This window comes from Maylandia zebra, unplaced genomic scaffold (genome assembly GCF_041146795.1).
Source record: "Maylandia zebra isolate NMK-2024a unplaced genomic scaffold, Mzebra_GT3a scaffold05, whole genome shotgun sequence".
In the NCBI taxonomy this organism is placed as follows: domain Eukaryota; kingdom Metazoa; phylum Chordata; class Actinopteri; order Cichliformes; family Cichlidae; genus Maylandia; species Maylandia zebra.
The window spans coordinates 140,781-159,228 of NW_027490035.1; the positions used below are offsets into that span (position 1 = coordinate 140,781).

Genomic DNA, 18,448 nt, shown 5'->3' on the forward strand with positions numbered 1-18,448 from the left:
GCCCAAGGACACAACGACCGAGACTGTCCAAGCCGGGGCTAACTCCCAACTCTTGAGCCACGATCGCCCCTGTAATTTCACTGTATATAAAATAAAAACCAATACAACAACAGAAATAAGCATTTTAACAAATGAGTAACTAAGCCTTGACTCGTGTATTTAAGCTGGATCCTGGGGAATCCTGAGGTTTTATTGTGGTTTTGCTGTCTCAGTGTCTTGTTTGTTCCCACCTGTTTCCTTCCCATCTGTGCCAAATATATGATGTGTGTGTCTGCATTTGCAGTCCAATCATATCTTTGTAGAATGACGGGGGTTGTTTTCTACAAATTTATCAATGTCATTGTACTGAAAAGTGCCCTTAATTTATTTTCAGTGGTCAGTAGTTAAGAATAGAATAGCTTTTTATTGTCATGTTACAAGAACAATGAAAGGCAGTTTGCCATTTCTCCATGTGTGTGAAGTACACAATAACGTAAGTATTTGCACAATAACAGACAAATTTACATTTACACAAGAAAGATATGTACACGATATAGATCTACAGAGACTGCAGATCATGTTTATGCTGTAACTGAAGGCTCTTTTGACATTGTGACGGTGCATCATGAGACCACAGCACACTTGTGACTGCATACTTTAGCATGCCCTGCCCAGAATGATTGCCAAAGATTATGTGTCACGAATGCCTCAGAGGTAATTTCACAAAATGAGATTAGCTAAAAAATTTTTTTTAAAGTTTTGATCCATAAGTTGTTGTTTTTTTTTAAACAGAGATTCCTTTTTACTTTTACAGTCCAGTTTAGATGAAATTTAATTATTGATCCAGAGTCTTTGTTCTTTATCAAATCCTCAATAAATCCTCAGTCAGTAAAATGAATCTTGCCATAAGAATATATTTGAGGAGTCTGGAAAACCCATGACCACATCGAGGACTGAAACTGTGCAATGAAAGTTTTTCTAATTTAACCGTCTCTAAATTCCCCTGAGATCAGAATTTAAAAATAAGAGAAAGAATAAGGAAAAAGCAGGAAGAAGGAAGAGAGTGATCGCTTCTCCTTTCAGGCCTTTAATATACTTTAATATTCAACATAAGAGAAAGAGAACGTAAGAGGAAGATCTGTAACCACACAAATGTTAAATGGACTGATTCTTATATAGCGCATTTCTACTCTCCCGGAGCACTCAAAGCACTTTATACAACATGCCACATTCACACAAGTACTATTTCTATGCTTTTAAGTGTTTTCTAACTAACATTCACTCACATTATAACTCCGATGGATGCAACTTGTGGTTAGGATCTTGCCCATGGACATTTGGCATGCAGACTGGAGCAGACAGGGATGACCTGCTCTACCTCCTGAGCTACAGCCAGCTGTCTGCTTCTAAGGTGTTGGTAGCTAATCTCAACTTTACATCACTCAAATCATTGTTCTAGTCCAATCAGCTTTCTCTCAGCCTTCTTAAGGCCTCCACTCTGCTTCCTTTGCTGAGCATCTGTCATTCTCCCTTGCAGATACTTTCATGCAACCCACCTCCTCCTGATCACCGTCTCTCCCTCATCACTCATCATTCAAGCCTCCATCTTCATCTCCACCATCAGTGTTTAGATTCAGGGGCATCCGCCCCAATCCCTATCACAGCTGGGAATCCATTCTGCTGCGATGGATCATTGAAGTCTAACCGCCAAATATTTCAAACTGAATTCAGTTTTTTCAAATGTAATAAATCATGTTCAATTCCTTCTAATGATCTCCCCTTATTGAAATGTTGTCAGTTCACTGAGCTCTCCAGAAACAACTGGAAAAGGAAGACCAACAGTGACAATTTAATCTCATATTTGTCAAGCTTTAAGAATACGGTAAAGTCTGGAAGTCTGTTTGCGCTTGTCGCTGTTGTCCTGGTAGCTGTGAATGTGTATGGGTCAGACGGTAAATTTAAATTTCATATAAACTCTGTTTGATGGTTCAGATAGTTGTGTTTTATTTAAAAAATGCATTTAATTAAAATATAATTTAAGCTTAAACAGGAAAGCTGACTACTTGCAGTACAAACGTCACCGTTAAGTAGCCAAGGGCAACGTATCCATGTGTCAATGCAGTCATGTAAGTAATACGCTGTATTGTGTCGAATTTTTACGGTAAAAAATGAATTTAATCCATGTTGCAATCAGGCTGTAACATGACAAACTCTGAAGCAAGAGAAGCGCTGTGAATACTTCCGGATGCAATATGAATGTGTGCTGCACTAACGACACAGAGTCAGCGCGTCCAGTTGAGTTCCTCAGATTAGCGGAAGAGAAGTGCAGCAGACAGCTACAGATAAAAAGAAAGAAAAAACTCTGGTTTACAGTTGTTCTGAAGGAGGAAATTAGCTATAAAGGCCAAAAGTATTTCCTGATGAAATGTGTTTATCTTTGGTAAACATGCTTAAAGCTTGACTTTACTACAGCAGAAGTACGTCTGAGCACAGATTCACTTTTTGGCTTTTCAAGTAACTGACAGTCCCAGAAGCTGCTGTTTGGTAAACCTGCTTATTTAGGTTGTTGTGGTTGATGAAATACACATTTATGGCAAATTAGAGTTTGGTGTAACCACAGGGTGCAAATGTGAGTTGCATGTCTATCTGCGTTAGCCCAGCTTCAGGCTAACGTCCTGTCCCTGTCCATCATGAATCCGGATGGATTAGTGGTTATTTTTGTCTCTTGTCTTCTCTTTTTCCTACTTTTGTCTGAAGTTGGACTTCCTTTGGTGTGATTAAGATAAATGGCTTGTCTGTTGCTTCTTGTGTCTCATCTTTTCTGGATGTTTTGGAGATTATGTATCGGAATTTCAGGAGCATGACCACGCCTCCAAACATGCTCTTTCCTGTTGTCATCTATATAGGTTCCCCCAGTTCTGCAACCTGTTCATTCTTGTTTACGTGCCCCACCCTCCCTCCCTACTTGTTTTACATGGGGATCGGGCAGCCCAGGAGCTGTCGCCAGTCCCCTTTGAGGCCTTCCCCAAACTGCAGCATGTCAAAGCATTCACTCTTACCTACCAAAACGCCGTGAAAACCTAAACTGAGGACGTGGGCCCAGCTAGTGAATGTTCATTTGCCTTTTTATAAAAAAAACTGTTGGAAAAAAATGACCCTTAGTGGTATTACACCAAATACTGATGTGAGTTCTTGATATTTATTGGACTTTACATGTAGTTTGCTATTTTCTACAAATGTATTAATCTCATTAGTTTTAAAAACATCCTCACTTTACTTTCAGTGCTCAGTATTTTACATAGATCTAGAAAAACGTGTCTTTCCATTTAACTGGATGAGTTGGACATTCTTCAATTTCACTTCCTGTTATTTGCAAACTTTTCAAACCTAGGAAGACGTTCTTCTGTTTCCCCCAGACGCTGGCGTTGCACAGTTTCTTGCACATGGGTGGGAGGTCAGAGGTCGATGTTGTGACATGCCCATGCGTCAAAGTACCCGAGCACACTTGTGACTGCACACTTTAATGTGCCCTGCCTACAATGATGACCAAAGGTTTTGTATCATGAATGCCACAGAGGTGACTTTCAAAAAATAAGAATCACTTAATGTTTTTTAAAAAAAAGCTTTTAATCATGAATTTATATAACTGAGAATTTTTGCACTTAAAGAATGATTTGTTTGAATTACGTTAGACAACAGATTCAGTCTTTCCTCTTTATTAGTTCTTCGAATAAATCAAGTCATCAAAAAAAAAAAACTTGCTATAAGCATGATTTGAGGACTCCCGACACCCACAATATGATCGTTGGGGAAAAGCCATGACCAAATTTAGGATTGACATTGTGCAATGAAAGTGGTTTCGGATGTAAGTGTCTTGGAATTCCCCTGAAATCAGCATTAAACTTATTCATTCATGAAAAAAGGAGCATGGATAGGAAAAGAGAAGGAAGAAAAAAACCCAGAGGGATCACTTCTGCTTTTAGCGCCTTTAAATATCCAACATCTCAAGACATTTGTCAGTACATCCAGCTCTCCGGAGACGAAGGGAGAAGAAAGACCAACAGATAATCATTTACTGTTTAATCTCGTATTTATCAAGCTTTTTAAAAATGGTGAAGTCTGGAAGTCTGTTTGCGCTGGTCGCCGTTGTCCTGCTGGCTGTGGCTGTGTCTGGATCAGATGGTAAGCTAACCTTTAGAAAAACTCTGTTTATAATCTTTCAGGCTTTGTTTTGTATAAAAATACATTTCAATTAAAACTTAATCCTTGCTTCAACAGAAAAACTGGCCACTTGCTGCAAAACTGTCACCAATAAGGAGATTACAGAGCCGATCTTGGGATATTTGGTCCAGAGAGCAAGGCGTCCGTGTGTCAACGCAGTCATGTAAGCAGCACTTTAAACACCTTAAAGCAACAATTAGACTCCTTAAAGATTGTTAAAGATAAATAAATAGCAGCCTTTTCAGCTTGATGCACTTTATATAGTCTGAAGACCCATTTTAGTAGTTTTTCCAATAATTTTCTTAATTGCTTTTAATCAATCAAATTCAATACTATTAAACAAACTTAAAGATAATGTATTTGTTGAAGTATAAATACTTAATTTGCTTGTCATTTCTGCAGCTTTCAGACACAGTCTGGTCTTTTCTGCATCAATGGGAGAGCTCCTTGGGTTCTTGCCACGATTGTTGCATTCGAGTAAGTTTAACATCACCATTCATTCACTCACATGCTCACTTGGACTTCTCGCCACTAATGGAATCAGTCCTTCAGTTACAAACCTGAAGTCTCATGTTTTTCTTTTTTTGTTTTTCCCTCAGGAAAGCTAAAGCCCAGTCCACTACACCGTCTGTGGCCACTACATCTCCAGTCTCCCTTCTCTCCATCATAACATCAACCGCCTCTCCTTCATCATCTTCCACGGCTTTACCTTCCTCCTCAGCAACCTCTGAGATGTCAGCCGGTGAGACCTTTTCAGAAGCAGGAATGATTAGGACGCCATCTGATGAAGAAAGAACAAAGTCAAAAATTAGTAATAATTACTGATAATTTATTGTTAAATTATTTGGCTGAATATGTATTTTAATCCATTCATTAAAAGTAATTTTTTTAGTCTAATTTAATTTATCTGTGCTTCTACAGTACAGGAGAAACATTTTATAGGAAAGTGAATTTGTCAGTGTTTACATGTTACTGTGTGGAAAGGTTTTACATTTTTATTGCCACATGCCGGCATGTCTTGTTGAAAAATAGAGATATTTATTTACTTGAAATATTGTAACTTAAAACTGAGTTGTGCAACCACTATGGTTAGAATTTTGATGTTGCATTAAGTATTCATCCATTTTTATGATCTATACGTAGACCAGACAAATGCATTTTGGTGAAATTAATTTGTGTAATATTTCAGAGAAAGTGTCATGAGATATTTATTTAATGGAATAATTTTGTTGTGAAGATTGCGACGGACAGAAATAAACACTGAATTAATGATGATCCTGCATCCATCTTTTTATTTCCTTTTTAGCAGAATCGTTCTTTATCTGTTCAGACCACATTCAGTGGCTCATGCAGTTGTGCAGCTGCAGCTTCATATGACTGTAGCTGTTTTCACATATTTCAAACACTGTGAGAGTATCAGAACTGTCTGAAACTATTCTGGGTAATTTGAACACAACGGGAGACAAATAATCACATTTTTTTTTATCTCAGCACACATGCATTCACTTTTTATTCCCCTATCGTCCTCTGTAAAGATGGCTCAGCTCAGAGTGTAGTGAGGTAACAGTGTTGTCTGTCATCAGTCCTCCTTCATGTCTTTTGTTTTCGGGTAGTATCCTGTCTAATTGTATGGTGGTGTAATTAATAACGCCTGGATCTCAGCAGTCCCCCTGAACCTATGACACATACAGATGCATTAAACAGCTGCAAACACATGCTAATTAGCACTAAATAAAAATGTGTATAAGCAAAGTCAACACGCCCAGCCTAGTTACTCAGATCAGTGGAAGGGAAGTGTAACAGACAGCTACCGACGAAAAAACGAGTCTGGTTTACAGCTGGTCTGAAGGAAGAAATTAGTTGTAAAGCCACAAACCATTCCATTAATCAGATGTGTTTATATTTTGTAAACCTGTTTAAAGCCTGAATCTGCTACAGCAGAAATCAGCATTTTAACACACGACTCGCTTTTTGGCTATTCAAGAAACTGACAATCCCAGAAGATCCTGCTTGATTTACATGCTTATTATTTTAGGGTAAATCTGAGGATATTGTTGATAAAATACAAATTTGTAGGAAATTATCGAGTTTAAATAACAATTTATTTGTGTTCCCCTGTCTTTGCCCACCTTGGTGTGGGTTTGTTGTCTTTTTCATATTTATCTTTAAGTTACTTCCTTTTTCATCTTAAAAGTTATTTTTGTCTTTTTTTTTCTTGGTTCTCTTTGTGAAGATCTGTTCTGCTGCTTACTTTCCCAATATCTGTGGTTCTTTCCCATCTGTACCTAATGAATATTTGTGTGTGTGTGAGGATGTGTGTTTATATTCCTGCCACCTCTTAGTTGCCCACTGTACCAGCTTTATTGGATTCTTCAGTTGTTTTACTGCTTTATTCGTTTTCTTTGGATTTATTACGAGTTAAATATCATTTCACGTTTTGTTGTGTAACATGCTGATATCCTAACACAGCTGGTAAGAACGACCAATCTCTTTGATGAAGAACTACATACTGTTCAGTGAAACTAATTCTCTGTGAATCTAGTAGTATTTACTTCATTATATCTTTGCAGCAGCCAATGATATCTTAATGGCCATTTGGATATTTAGATCCTTATTTTTATTTTTTTAAAGAATGTCCTGCTGACAGAGGAAAGTAAATAGGAAAAGGTGGTGGTAGAATGAGGAAGTACAGAACAGGATTCAAAGAAAGAGGCTGCCAAAGAAAAAGATGGGATAGATAGTAAGATGGACTATTGGAAGGCTAGGTGTACAGAAAAGAGAGCAGTGGAAAGGAAGGAGTGGAATTGGAAAGTGGAAGTTTGAGGAACTGATCAATGAAGAAAATGAGAAAGTGGAGGACAGCTGGAGTAAAGAGAGTGGAGTGCACAGGATTAGTAAGAAACAAGTGAGAGCAAGTCTAAAGTGGATGAAGAAGCAAAGCATACGGACTGTTCCTTTAATTAAAATGAAATGTCTTCTGCTGTCTGTATCTCATGTTTTCTGGATGTCTGTTCATTTAAATTGTAGCTCCTGCAGGACTCCTAACAGCCACAGTCTGATACTTAGAAAACCCCATTGACCAAATTTCCGTCTGAAGGTGTGATGAAAGTGCTTTCGGATGTAAGTTCGTCAGAATTCCTCTTAAATCAGCATTAAACTCATTCACGTGAATGAAAAGAAAAGAGAAGAAAATCAGAAAAAAAGAAGGATGATGACTAACCCGGAAGGATCACTTCTGCTTTCGGTGCCTTTAAGTATCCAACTTCTTAAGACGTTTGTCAGTACATCGATCCCTCCGGAGACAAAGGGAGAAGAAGAACCAACAGATAATCATTTACTGACTATTTAACTTCATATTTATTAAGCTTTTCAAAATGGTGAAGTCTGGAAGTCTGTTTGCGCTGGTCGCCGTTGTCCTGCTGGCTGTGGCTGTGTCCGGGTCAGGTGGTAAGTTTAAATTTCAGATAAACTCTGATAAAGTTCCTTGAATTTTATTTTATATAAAAATGCATTTAAGTAAAATGAAATTCCTGCTTCAACAGTAAAGCTGGCCTCCTGCTGCACATCTGTAGCCAATAAGAAGATCGCAGAGCCGATCTTGGGATACTTGGTCCAGAAAGCAAACGCTCCTTGTGTCAACGCAGTCATGTAAGTAATATTTTGACTCCTTAAAGCAATGACTACAGTACAAAAAGACAGTTAACATTTAATAGACCTTTGCTATTCCAGTTTAACATACTTTGACTTAGTCCAAAATTTAATGGTATTTCATTTAATTTTCTAAAATGTGTGGTTTTAAATTAAGCTTGTTGTTCAAAACTTTAAAAGAATTAAAGCAAAAACCAACAAAAATTTATGTTTTTGAAGTACAAATACTTAATTTGCTTGTCATTTCTGCAGCTTTCAGACACAGTCTGGTCTTTTCTGCATCAATGGGAGAGCTCCTTGGGTTCTTGCCACGATTGTTGCATTCGAGTAAGTTTAACATCACCATTCATTCACTCACATGCTCACTTGGACTTCTCGCCACTAATGGAATCAGTCCTTCAGTTACAAACCTGAAGTCTCATGTTTTTCTTTTTTTTGTTTTTCCCTCAGGAAAGCTAAAGCCCAGTCCACTACACCGTCTGTGGCCACTACATCTCCAGTCTCCCTTCTCTCCATCATAACATCAACCGCCTCTCCTTCATCATCTTCCATGGCTCTCCCTTCCTCCTCAGCGACCTCTGAGATGTCAGCTGGCGAGACCTTTTCAGAAAGCAAGAACGAGTAGGACGCCATCTGATGTAAACACCTCTGCAAACCCCGGGATATTAGTGAAACAAACAAAAATAAACACAGAAAAGGCCTTTTAAATAAATGTTAAAATCACTGGTACATTGTTAATAATGTATTGTTAAATTATTTGGCTGTATATGTAGTTTTTTTCAGTTTGTTAGAAGTGAAATTATTTCACAGAACAACTGAATTAATCTGTGCTGATGCAGAAGAGGAAAAAAATATCAGAAAGTGTATTTATAAGTATTTATATGTTACTTTATTCAACATCTAGAAGAGTTTTATGCTTTTATTATTACTATATGCAGGCGTGTCTTGATGATAAATAAAGATATTTATTTATTTGAAATACTGTCATGACTTAAAGGTTAAATTGAGCAACCATGATGGTTACAAGTTTGAGTTTGCATTCAGTATTGCATTCTGATATAATCCATATATTCCTTTTTCCAGTATTCTGAGAAAGTGTCATGAGATATTTATTTATTTGAAATCTTCATTAAATTGTGATCGACTGAAATAAACACTAAATTAATGGTGATCTTGCATCCACCTTTTTATTTCCATGTGTGAGCTTCTGACATTATTTTATGTAAAATAAGCAAAAAGGTACAGACTAGACCTGCACGCCTGTCTTTTTCCCTTCAGGCCACCTTCACTGGCTCATGCAGTTTTGCATTAACCTTAAAAGGGGAATCAGGACAAACAGAGAGTTCCTGCAGGTGCATGTACACAGACTGGGCAAAAGCCACTACTAATCATGAGAGTGCGGCACCAGAAAACACAATTACTTAAATATAATTAGATTTTACTTATATAAAGCCAGTAAACAACAACATCAGTCACCTGATTTATATCGTAAGTTAAAGACCCTGCAGTTATACAGAGAAATTACCAACAATCACATGATTCCCTTTAACAAAACACTTGGCAACAGTGGGAAGGGAAAACTCCTTTTAACCGGAAGAAACCTTCTACAGAACTAGGCTCAGGGAAGGGCAGCCATCCACCATGGCCGTTTGGAGGTGAGGGGAGGAAGACAAGACTAAAGACACTCTGTGGAGAAATATTTTAAACACAAAGAGAGCAAAAAGAGGCGAGTGAATTAGGGGAATTCCCCAGTAGAATGGCGTTATTGCAGCATAACAAAGAGAGGGTTCAAGGTCAGCTGAGCGAACCTAACTATATGTTTTCTCAAAAAGGAAAGTTTGAAGCCTAATCTTAAAAGTAGAGATAGTGTCTGTCTCCTGAATCCAAACTGGAAGCTGGTTCCACAGAAGAGGGGCCTGAAAACTGAAGGCTCTGCCTCCCATTCTACTTTTAAATACTCTAGGAACAACAAGTAGGCCTGCAGTGTGAGAGCGAAGTGCTCTAATAGGGTGCTAAGTTGCTATGAGGTCTTTAAAATATGATGGGGGCCTGCCTGATTATTCAACAACCAGTATGTGATGAACAGGATATTAAATTAAATTAGTGAGTACTAATGGTGCAGCATTTTGGATTAATTAAAGGCTTTTCAGGGAGTTTTTAGGACTTCCTGATAATAATGAATTACAGTAGTCAAGTCAAGAAGTAATAAATGCATGAACTAGTTTTTCAGCGTCACTCTGAGACAGGATTTTTCTAATTTTGGAGATATTGCACAAATGGAAGAAAGCAGTCTTACATATTTGTTTAATTTGTGCATTGAAGGACATGTCTTGGTCAAAAATGACTCCAAGGGTCCTCACAATGTTACTGGAGGCCGAGGTAATGCCATCCAGAGTCAGAATCTGGTTAGATACCATATTTCTAAGATTTTTAGAGTCAAGTACAGCAAGCTCAGTTTTATCTGAATTAAAAAGTAGGAAATTGCAGGTCATCCACATTTTTATGCCTTTAACACATTCCTGCAGTTTAACTAATTGCTGTGTGTCATGTGGCTTCACGGATGGAAAAAATTGGGCATGATCTGCATAGCAGACTATTGCCTAGGGAAAGCATATACAATGTAAATAGATGTAGTCCATGGAACACTGTGCAACGCCATAATTAACCTTAATATGTGCAGAATACTCCCCATTTACATGAATAAATTTGGGTCTGTTAGATAGATATTGTCATATCTATCTAATAGAAACAGTCCATGTTTGAAAGAAAACCTCAATCTGGATTTGGCTGCATCATGCAGCAGGAAGTCTGAATGATGCCCACTTTCTTACTGTGAATTCTGCTGACCGCTACCTGCTCTGTTCTCTGGTGGACTCAGCTGGATATTAACTAGGCTTTGTACCAGGGAGCTGGCAGGGCAAAGACGGCTCAGTGTATCTTCTGACTGATTTATGTGTTGAGAAATTCAGGGTTGCAGCTAATTTCTGGAGACTCTAAATGTGTATAGAGAAAAATTTTGGCTATTGGTTTGTGTGCCTGATTTTTAACTAAACGAACATAGCAATGCTGTTTTTGGAATGACTGTTTGGTTTTATTTGGAGAAGTGTATTGAAGTTGAGGGATTATTATTGATATTGTTTTAAATATATCCTCCTTACAGAGGAAAGAAGACAAGGGGACTTGGTAGTTGAATTCAAAGGAAGAGGCTACCAAAGAAAAAGTGGGATAGTCAGACAGATGGATCTTGGGAGGCTCCATATACAGCAGAGAAAGTGGAGGAAATCATGGATTAATGATAGGAATAGAAAAGTGCTAACACGTGAAGATGTGTGGATTACCTTTTGCTTTCCGTATGTCATGGTGTTCTGTTCATTTGGCTTTTTTGGCAAAAATGAAACAACAACAGAACTCCAGACTTGATATTTTTCCTGTGAACTACTGCCACCTAAATTTTCCAGCCACCTGCGTCTGAGTCTACTTGAAAAAAAGTGCCACTTTAAAACAGTGTCAAACCAGATATTCAGCTGAGTTTTTGATCTTTATTGTACTTTACAGTAAGTTCATTGTTTTCTACAGATTTACCGATGTCATTATTTTTTTTACTTTCAGGGCACAGTATTTTACATAAATCTACAGGGATTGTGGAGTGTGCTCCTGCTTTAACTCAGTGAATAGGACACACTTTAGTTTCACCATTGCTTTCACTTACTTCCTCTAATTAATAAAAAAAAAACTTTCTTCTGTTTCCCCTGAACCCTGGAGCTTTCTTGCACATGGGTGGAGCTGGTGAGACATGTCCGTACGTCACAGCACTGGAACATACTTATGACTGCATACTTAACGTGCCCTGCCCAGAAATATTGCAAAAGATTTTGTGTCATGAATGCCACAGAGGTGACCTTCATCAAATGACAATGGTTAAGTGAAAAGTCTTTAAAAAAAGCATCATAAGTTATTAACTTATAGTAACTGAGAGAATTTTTGTGTTTTAGTTTACAATAAATAACTGATCTACAGTCTTATTTCTTTATATATTCTTCATTAAATTCATTTACTTTATGTAGTCTATTAATAAAATAAGTCGTGTCATTAGTGTGACTCGCAGCGTCTGTGGAACTCCTAACACCCCCTATCAGATATTCAAACTATTGCCAAATTTCTGATTAAAACTGTGCAATGAGTGTTTCTGGCTTGAAATGTCTTGGAATTCTTTTTTAGAGTCAAAGAAAGTCAATCACATGAAGAATGAGTAAGATGACTAATTAAAAGATTGCCTCTGCTTTAAGGCCTTTAAGTATCCAGCATCTCAAGATGTTTGTCAGTTCACCAGGATCTTCAGAGACAAAAGGGAGAGGAAAGACCAACAGATAATCCTTTCTTGACTATTTAATCTAATAACTTTCAAGCTGTTTGAAAATGGTAAAATCTGTAAGTCTGTTTGCGCTGGTCGCTGTTGTCCTGGTGGCTGTGTCTGGATCAGATGGTAAGTTTGAATTTCAGATAGACTCTGTTTAATATCTTTCAAATGAATTTATTTTACATAAAAATGCCTTTATAAAAACTTTCAGCAGTTTCAAAGGTGTTTGAATGCTGTAAAACAGTCACCAGTAAGAAGATAATAGAACCAATCTTGGAATACAGAGTCCAGAGAAAAAACCCTCCATGTGTCAATGCAGTTATGTAAGTAATATTTCAACAACTTCAAGCAATGGCTAGCGTCCTGAAAGACTAATTAACAAATGGCTGGATCTTTTTTTTGTTAAAGAATCCCTCCTAATTTAAATGAATCAATCGAGGCCTTAGTTTTTCAATTTAAAGAACTGGGTACATAGAGCTAGTACAAAGTTATAGATTGAAAGACCCATGTTAATGTTATTTCTTGATTAATTAAAAGATGTGTAGTTTTTAATTGAGCACATTATTATATATTGCTAAATCGCAACAGTAGTTCCCTCAAGTCACTTTTCAATACATTTAAAGCAACACACTCGACTGAACAATGAGCCGAGTGAATTTAATAAAATGTATTAAGTACAAATATTTAATGTGTTTGTCATTTCTGCAGCTTTCAGACACAGTCTGGCCTTTACTGCATTAATGGGAGAGCTCACTGGGTTCAGGCCAAGATTGTAGAACTTGAGTGAGTTTAACATCACCATTAATTCACTCACATGCTCACTTGGACTTTTCTTCACTCATGTATTCAATCCTTCAGTTACTAATCTGTTGTCTTATAAATGTTTTTGCTTTTTTTTTTCAGAAGAGCAAAATCTAAATCTCGAGTCTAGCTCTTCTCGACAATCACATGCACCACCTTTCCTCCATCAGCCTCCACTGGTTTACCGTCCTCTTCATCTACCTCTGAGATGAGCACTTGTGAGACATCTGATGATGAAAATACCTCTGAACAATGTTTGTTCAAATCTTAATCTGATACAAACTAATATATTGGTGTATAATAATATACACTTGATGGACATAGTTATGTTAATTTACTATGTTGAATATCTAATGTCTTTCAATTCATTTATTGGTGGGACCATTAGTTGAATTGACTTGATCCACCGGAATAAATATTTATTACTTAGCATATTCATTCCCTCAGTATTGAGTGTACAACATTTTGTTTGCTAATACAGTCCACTAGTTTATTTAATTGTCTTTAGAAGAAATGTATTTATTGGCAACCCTGTCACAACTTTGAATCTAAATGGGAGATGTGGAGCAGCACCAGTGATCAGAAATAAAAGATGTAAATGCCATCTTGCATTCAGTGTTTCTCTTCTTCTTCAATCTGCGTCTCATCATGTATGTTTCTGACATTTTCTTCTGCAAAAGGTCAAAAAAGTATCAGAATACCTGATCAAAGACATAAAAACAGTTTTTAAAAACAGTGATGCCACTTTGAAAACCACCTGCAGACTGTGGGAGCCTGTGACTGTGCGTCACTACGCTCCTACAATCATGTGAAAAAGAAACTACTCCCCCATTCAGTCTGAGGTTTTACATGTCAGAATGCTATTTAAAAAGGCAATCTGGTTTCTAACAGTTTCTAAATTATTTAAATGCAAGATGAACAACAAAACATGACATATTACACAGCACACTAATTTCTACACAGCATCATTTTTTAACACCCACGTAGCCAAAATGCAGAAGCAGTCTGTAAAAAACTAGCGATTCAAGGTCCTGCTAACCAAACGCACTTAATCACCAGCAAGTGTGTGCACCATTGTGAAACCAGAGGTTTTAGCAGTGTCTATTCAATGGGTGTTAACACAACGCTGTGTATGAAAGACACCAGCTGTGATCTCAGGGAAGCAATTGGTGCTTAATATTGGGTTATGGGGTACTTTCCAAACATTTTGAAGGCCGCCCACTCTACAGTGAGAAGTGGAAACAGTCCAGATAGCTGCCAAAAAAAAGTTCACAAGATGTTAAAGATGTTCATGACAGTAAAGTTAGAAAACGACTGAAAAGGAGGAACCCTTTTCTTTCTGAAATGCAAAAGAATACCAAATACAGCTCAACCATACTGAGATGTTTCGACAAAGTTTAGTTTAATCTTTTGAAAGTAAAGACTTCCTGAACTTGATGTCAGAGTACGGAATATTCCTTTCTATTTCCACCTCTCCACCTCCATTACAATATGACACCACCTCTTCATTTATTAGTGTATTTCTGTCCTCTGAACTGTCTGGAGGAGTTGCTGTTTAGTTGTGGGCTGCCTAACAGTTTTTTCTTTCTACTAAATGCTGACATCAGCTTGCTGATTCAGAGCCCAGTCATTTCTTTTCTCTGTATCATAAGTCATGTGGGTCCTGAAGCCCTGTCAAACTAGGAAGTGGTAAGCCTTTTCACTCATGTGCCGACCAGTCTTTAAATATGGTACAGTACCGCTGTCATTTTTGGTTTTTGTCAGTCCTTTTTGGTCACGTTTCTTTTCCAGACCTAGTGCATGACTCTAAAGAAGCCTGAGCAATCACAAGGTTTGCTGTCGTCTAGCTAAAAATGATTGTATTCTTAGAGCCTTTTGTCAAATAACAGACCTCAAGTCTCGATTTCAGTACTGAGCCTCCATCAGGCTGCACTTGTAGCACATAATATTTATCATTTAATATCTTTTGCACTTCTGTGTCAGAAGTGCAGCTCAGTCACCAGAGCCACGTGGTCCTTTTTATCAGGTCATTTGATCAGTACTGCATGTATTTAAGTTTAAAATAAGATAAGACTTTATTCCACAGTGGGGAAATTTGTGCATTACCACAGCTCACGGACAGGTAGCAGAAGAATACAAAGAGTATACCAAGAATATAAAGTCACGGAATAGAAAATAAATAAGATAATACAATATATACAACAGTAGCTGGGGTTCTGTGTACACGCTTACACAGTATGTGTTATGGATGGAGGGTTGTGGAGATATGCAAGTAATAAAGTTAAACTATGCTACTATTACTATTACTATGTAAGTAATAGATATCTATAAGTATCTAAGTATCTATAAGTATAGACATGTATATGCACACACACAAGCACAAATACACATACATACATACACAATAAATATAAATATACATACACATATACATGCACAGGTCCATATATGTGAAAGATGCATTTTATGCATGAGGTGGTAATTGTGGATGACCACAGTGTCCAAGTGACTCATGACATTGTGACTGAGGAGTTATAGAGCGTAACTGCTGTCAGGATGAATGGTCTGTCAAAGCGGTCCTTCCTGCAGCAAGGTTGTTTCAGTGTCTGACTAAAGGAGCTGCTCAGTGCGCTCACAGATGTATGTATGTATATTATACCTGCTTCCCTTATAGTCTTATGACAGAGACGATACCTAGTTTTATCTATCCACAAAGCCAGAATACACATACCAGTTTTATAAACCAACCAACAACTTAACAACATGAAGACCTGGATGACCTCTAATTTCCTGCTTCTGAGGATGTGATGCATAAGAATGCCTTTAAACGACAACAGAAACATCTGTTTGTGTACAAGAAACAGCTGGATGTGTTGGCTGAAGGTGCTATCAGGAGGCCACTGCTACAAATTCTCTGTTTATGCTCAGCTCAAATCAAAATGTAAATGTATGTTTTTTTAATGGTATAATTATTTCTGTAATTCTTACAGAACTTATAACCTATATCTATTTCCTTGACCCATTCAGTCAAAAAAGTGCTCACATTATGTGGATAATGGGGTGGTATGTTTTCTAACAGCAAGTGTGTGTTAACAAGATGCTATCATTAGTAAGAGACAAATAGAATTTTAATTTCACACGAGGACTGAAGCAGAAACTCCTCAGTGCAGAGGAGTCCAATATGGAAGCCATATTTGTCATAGGGCCCTGGAGGCCAGTGCATGGAAATGGACCTGGAAGTGAGGAGTGAATATAAGGAGGTGAGAGGAATACTGATTCTGTGGATGGAGGTAGTAAGACTCTGGGGAGGGAAACCGAGTGAGGATCCGTGAGGTGAGTAAATGAGCTTCCAACCCTATTTTATTCTTATGATCCAGAGGAGATGATGGGCAGGAGGACAGGTGGGTGAAACAGTGAGTAGTTTTGATCCCAAGGAACAGATTGCAGAGAGGTGTGGAGAATCTTACCAAGCAGACCAGCATCCAGGTCATTGAGCTGCAGGTGAGCAAAGCGGTGACTTGATGAGGAAACTGTAGGCACAAGAAAACCAGGTAAGTTAAAACCATGAGCATGAACAGAAGAAGCAATGAGGCCTGGTTACCACCATGAGGTAGCTGACGAACTGGTGGAGAAATGATGACAGTGTTGGTCTTAAATATAGCCTCACTGACTAACCAGATGCCAGGTTAGTAGGGCAAAGTGTGGAATCAGGAAGCAGACACGGGTTAACACAGGAAGCCGGTGGAGAAACACCAGACTCTCACTCAAGTCTTGACAATATTATAATCACATCCAATAATTCCAATAGAAATACTCAAAAAAATGCACACACAACACAAACCTAGACAGGTCCAGTTCATTGATTTAGGGCCATGGGCCTAAAGTTAAGCCCAGATAAAAGTGAATACAGCTGTAGCAATAGCTACGAGGAGGGCAAATTAAATAACACGCCAACACCATTTTCCCCTGATAAACTGCCAAAGTCACGGCTGAAACTTAGAGGAGACCGAGCGTTCTCTGTTGCCGCGCCGATGCTTTGGAATAACCTTCCTCTCCATATTAGACAGGCTACATCAGTGCCAGTTTTTAAGTCATTATTAAAAACCTATTTTTATTCCCTGGCTTTTAACTCTGTGGGTAACTGACTTTTTTTATTTTTATTTTTTATTTATTTATTTTTATAATTTTTTTGCTATGTCTGGTTTTATTACTATGTGCATATTAGTATTGTACAGCACTTTGGTCTACCAGGTGTGTTTTTAAAGTGCTATATAAATAAATGATGATGATGATGAATATGGCTGAAGAGGAATATTTTAACTGGGGGATTTACTCAGTCAGAAAAGTGTCTGAAAATTTTGATCTTTGCGTGTGTGGTTCATCAAACTAACACGATCAACAACTTCATATTTCTGTCACAATTTACATTTCCTCCAGAGCAGAGTGTGAAACTTTTCTGATCTTCTGCTAAAAAGTATATTAGAAGGATCAAAGAAGCAGTTGTAGTGTCTCTAGATTTCTTTTATTATACCTGTTTCAGGGGCAAAACAGTTTAACTTAAAGAGGAAACCTTATATACAGGGAGTGCAGAATTATTAGGCAATGAGTATTTTGTCCACATCATCCTCTTCATGCATGTTGTCTTACTCCAAGCTGTATAGGCTCGAAAGCCTACTACCAATTAAGCATATTAGGTGATGTGCATCTCTGTAATGAGAAGGGGTGTGGTCTAATGACATCAACACCCTATATCAGGTGTGCATAATTATTAGGCAACGTCCTTTCCTTTGGCAAAATGGGTCAAAAGAAGGAGTTGACAGGCTCAGAAAAGTCAAAAATAGTGAGATATCTTGCAGAGGGATGCAGCAGTCTCAAAATTGCAAAGCTTCTGAAGCGTGATCATCGAACAATCAAGCGTTTCATTCAAAATAGTCAACAGGGTCGCAAGAAGCGTGTGGAAAAACCAAGGCGCAAAATAACTGCCCATGAACTGAGAAAAGTCAAGCGTGCAGCAACGCAATGTTGACGGTGAACAGATCAAAACACTGACAGAATCCATGGATGGCAGGCTTTTGAGTGTCCTTGCAAAGAAAGGTGGCTATATTGGTCGCTGATTTGTTTTTGTTTTGTTTTTGAATGTCAGAAATGTATATTTGTGAATGTGGAGATGTTATATTGGTTTCACTGGTAAAAATCAATAATTGAAATGGGTATATATTTGTTTTTTGTTAAGTTGCCTAATAATTATGCACAGTAATAGTCACCTGCACACACAGATATCCCCCTAAAATAGCTAAAACTAAAAACTACTTCCAACAACATTCAGCTTTGATATTAATGAGTTTTTTGGGTTCATTGAGAACATGGTTGTTGTTCAATAATAAAATTATTCCTCAAAAATACAACTTGCCTAATAATTCTGCACTCCCTAGTTCAATTAAA

At 37.7% G+C, this 18,448-nt stretch overlaps 2 protein-coding genes across 5 annotated transcripts in view; one reads left to right on the forward strand and one right to left on the reverse strand.

The window, feature by feature from the left end:
- Positions 1–18,448, reverse strand: part of LOC143415819 (uncharacterized) — a 272,397-nt gene that overhangs the window by 92,103 nt on the left and 161,846 nt on the right. The window lies entirely within an intron of this gene.
- LOC143415822 (uncharacterized) lies at positions 3,756–9,002 on the forward strand. 3 transcript variants are annotated; one of them, XM_076881241.1, is made up of 4 exons: positions 3,756–4,161; positions 4,258–4,363; positions 4,603–4,677; positions 8,299–9,002. In XM_076881241.1, exons 1-4 carry the CDS (start codon positions 4,089–4,091, stop codon positions 8,471–8,473), a joined length of 429 nt encoding a protein of 142 aa, XP_076737356.1. In that variant the 5' UTR covers positions 3,756–4,088; the 3' UTR covers positions 8,474–9,002. The 3 variants fall into 3 exon arrangements, with proteins under 3 accessions (XP_076737356.1, XP_076737354.1, XP_076737355.1); XM_076881239.1 differs by lacking the exon at positions 8,299–9,002 and adding an exon at positions 4,800–5,475 and having other exon boundaries at positions 3,824–4,161; XM_076881240.1 differs by lacking the exons at positions 3,756–4,161; positions 4,258–4,363; positions 4,603–4,677 and adding exons at positions 7,498–7,647; positions 7,743–7,848; positions 8,101–8,175.

Bases quoted from the DNA above. Each gene is read 5' to 3' on its own strand.
- LOC143415822 (XM_076881239.1), top strand. From the start codon at position 4,089: ATGGTGAAGTCTGGAAGTCTGTTTGCGCTGGTCGCCGTTGTCCTGCTG. The intron at 4,364-4,602 runs GTAAGCAGCACT...TCATTTCTGCAG, and splicing joins CCGTGTGTCAACGCAGTCAT to CTTTCAGACACAGTCTGGTC. The intron at 4,678-4,799 runs GTAAGTTTAACA...TTTTTCCCTCAG, and splicing joins GCCACGATTGTTGCATTCGA to GAAAGCTAAAGCCCAGTCCA.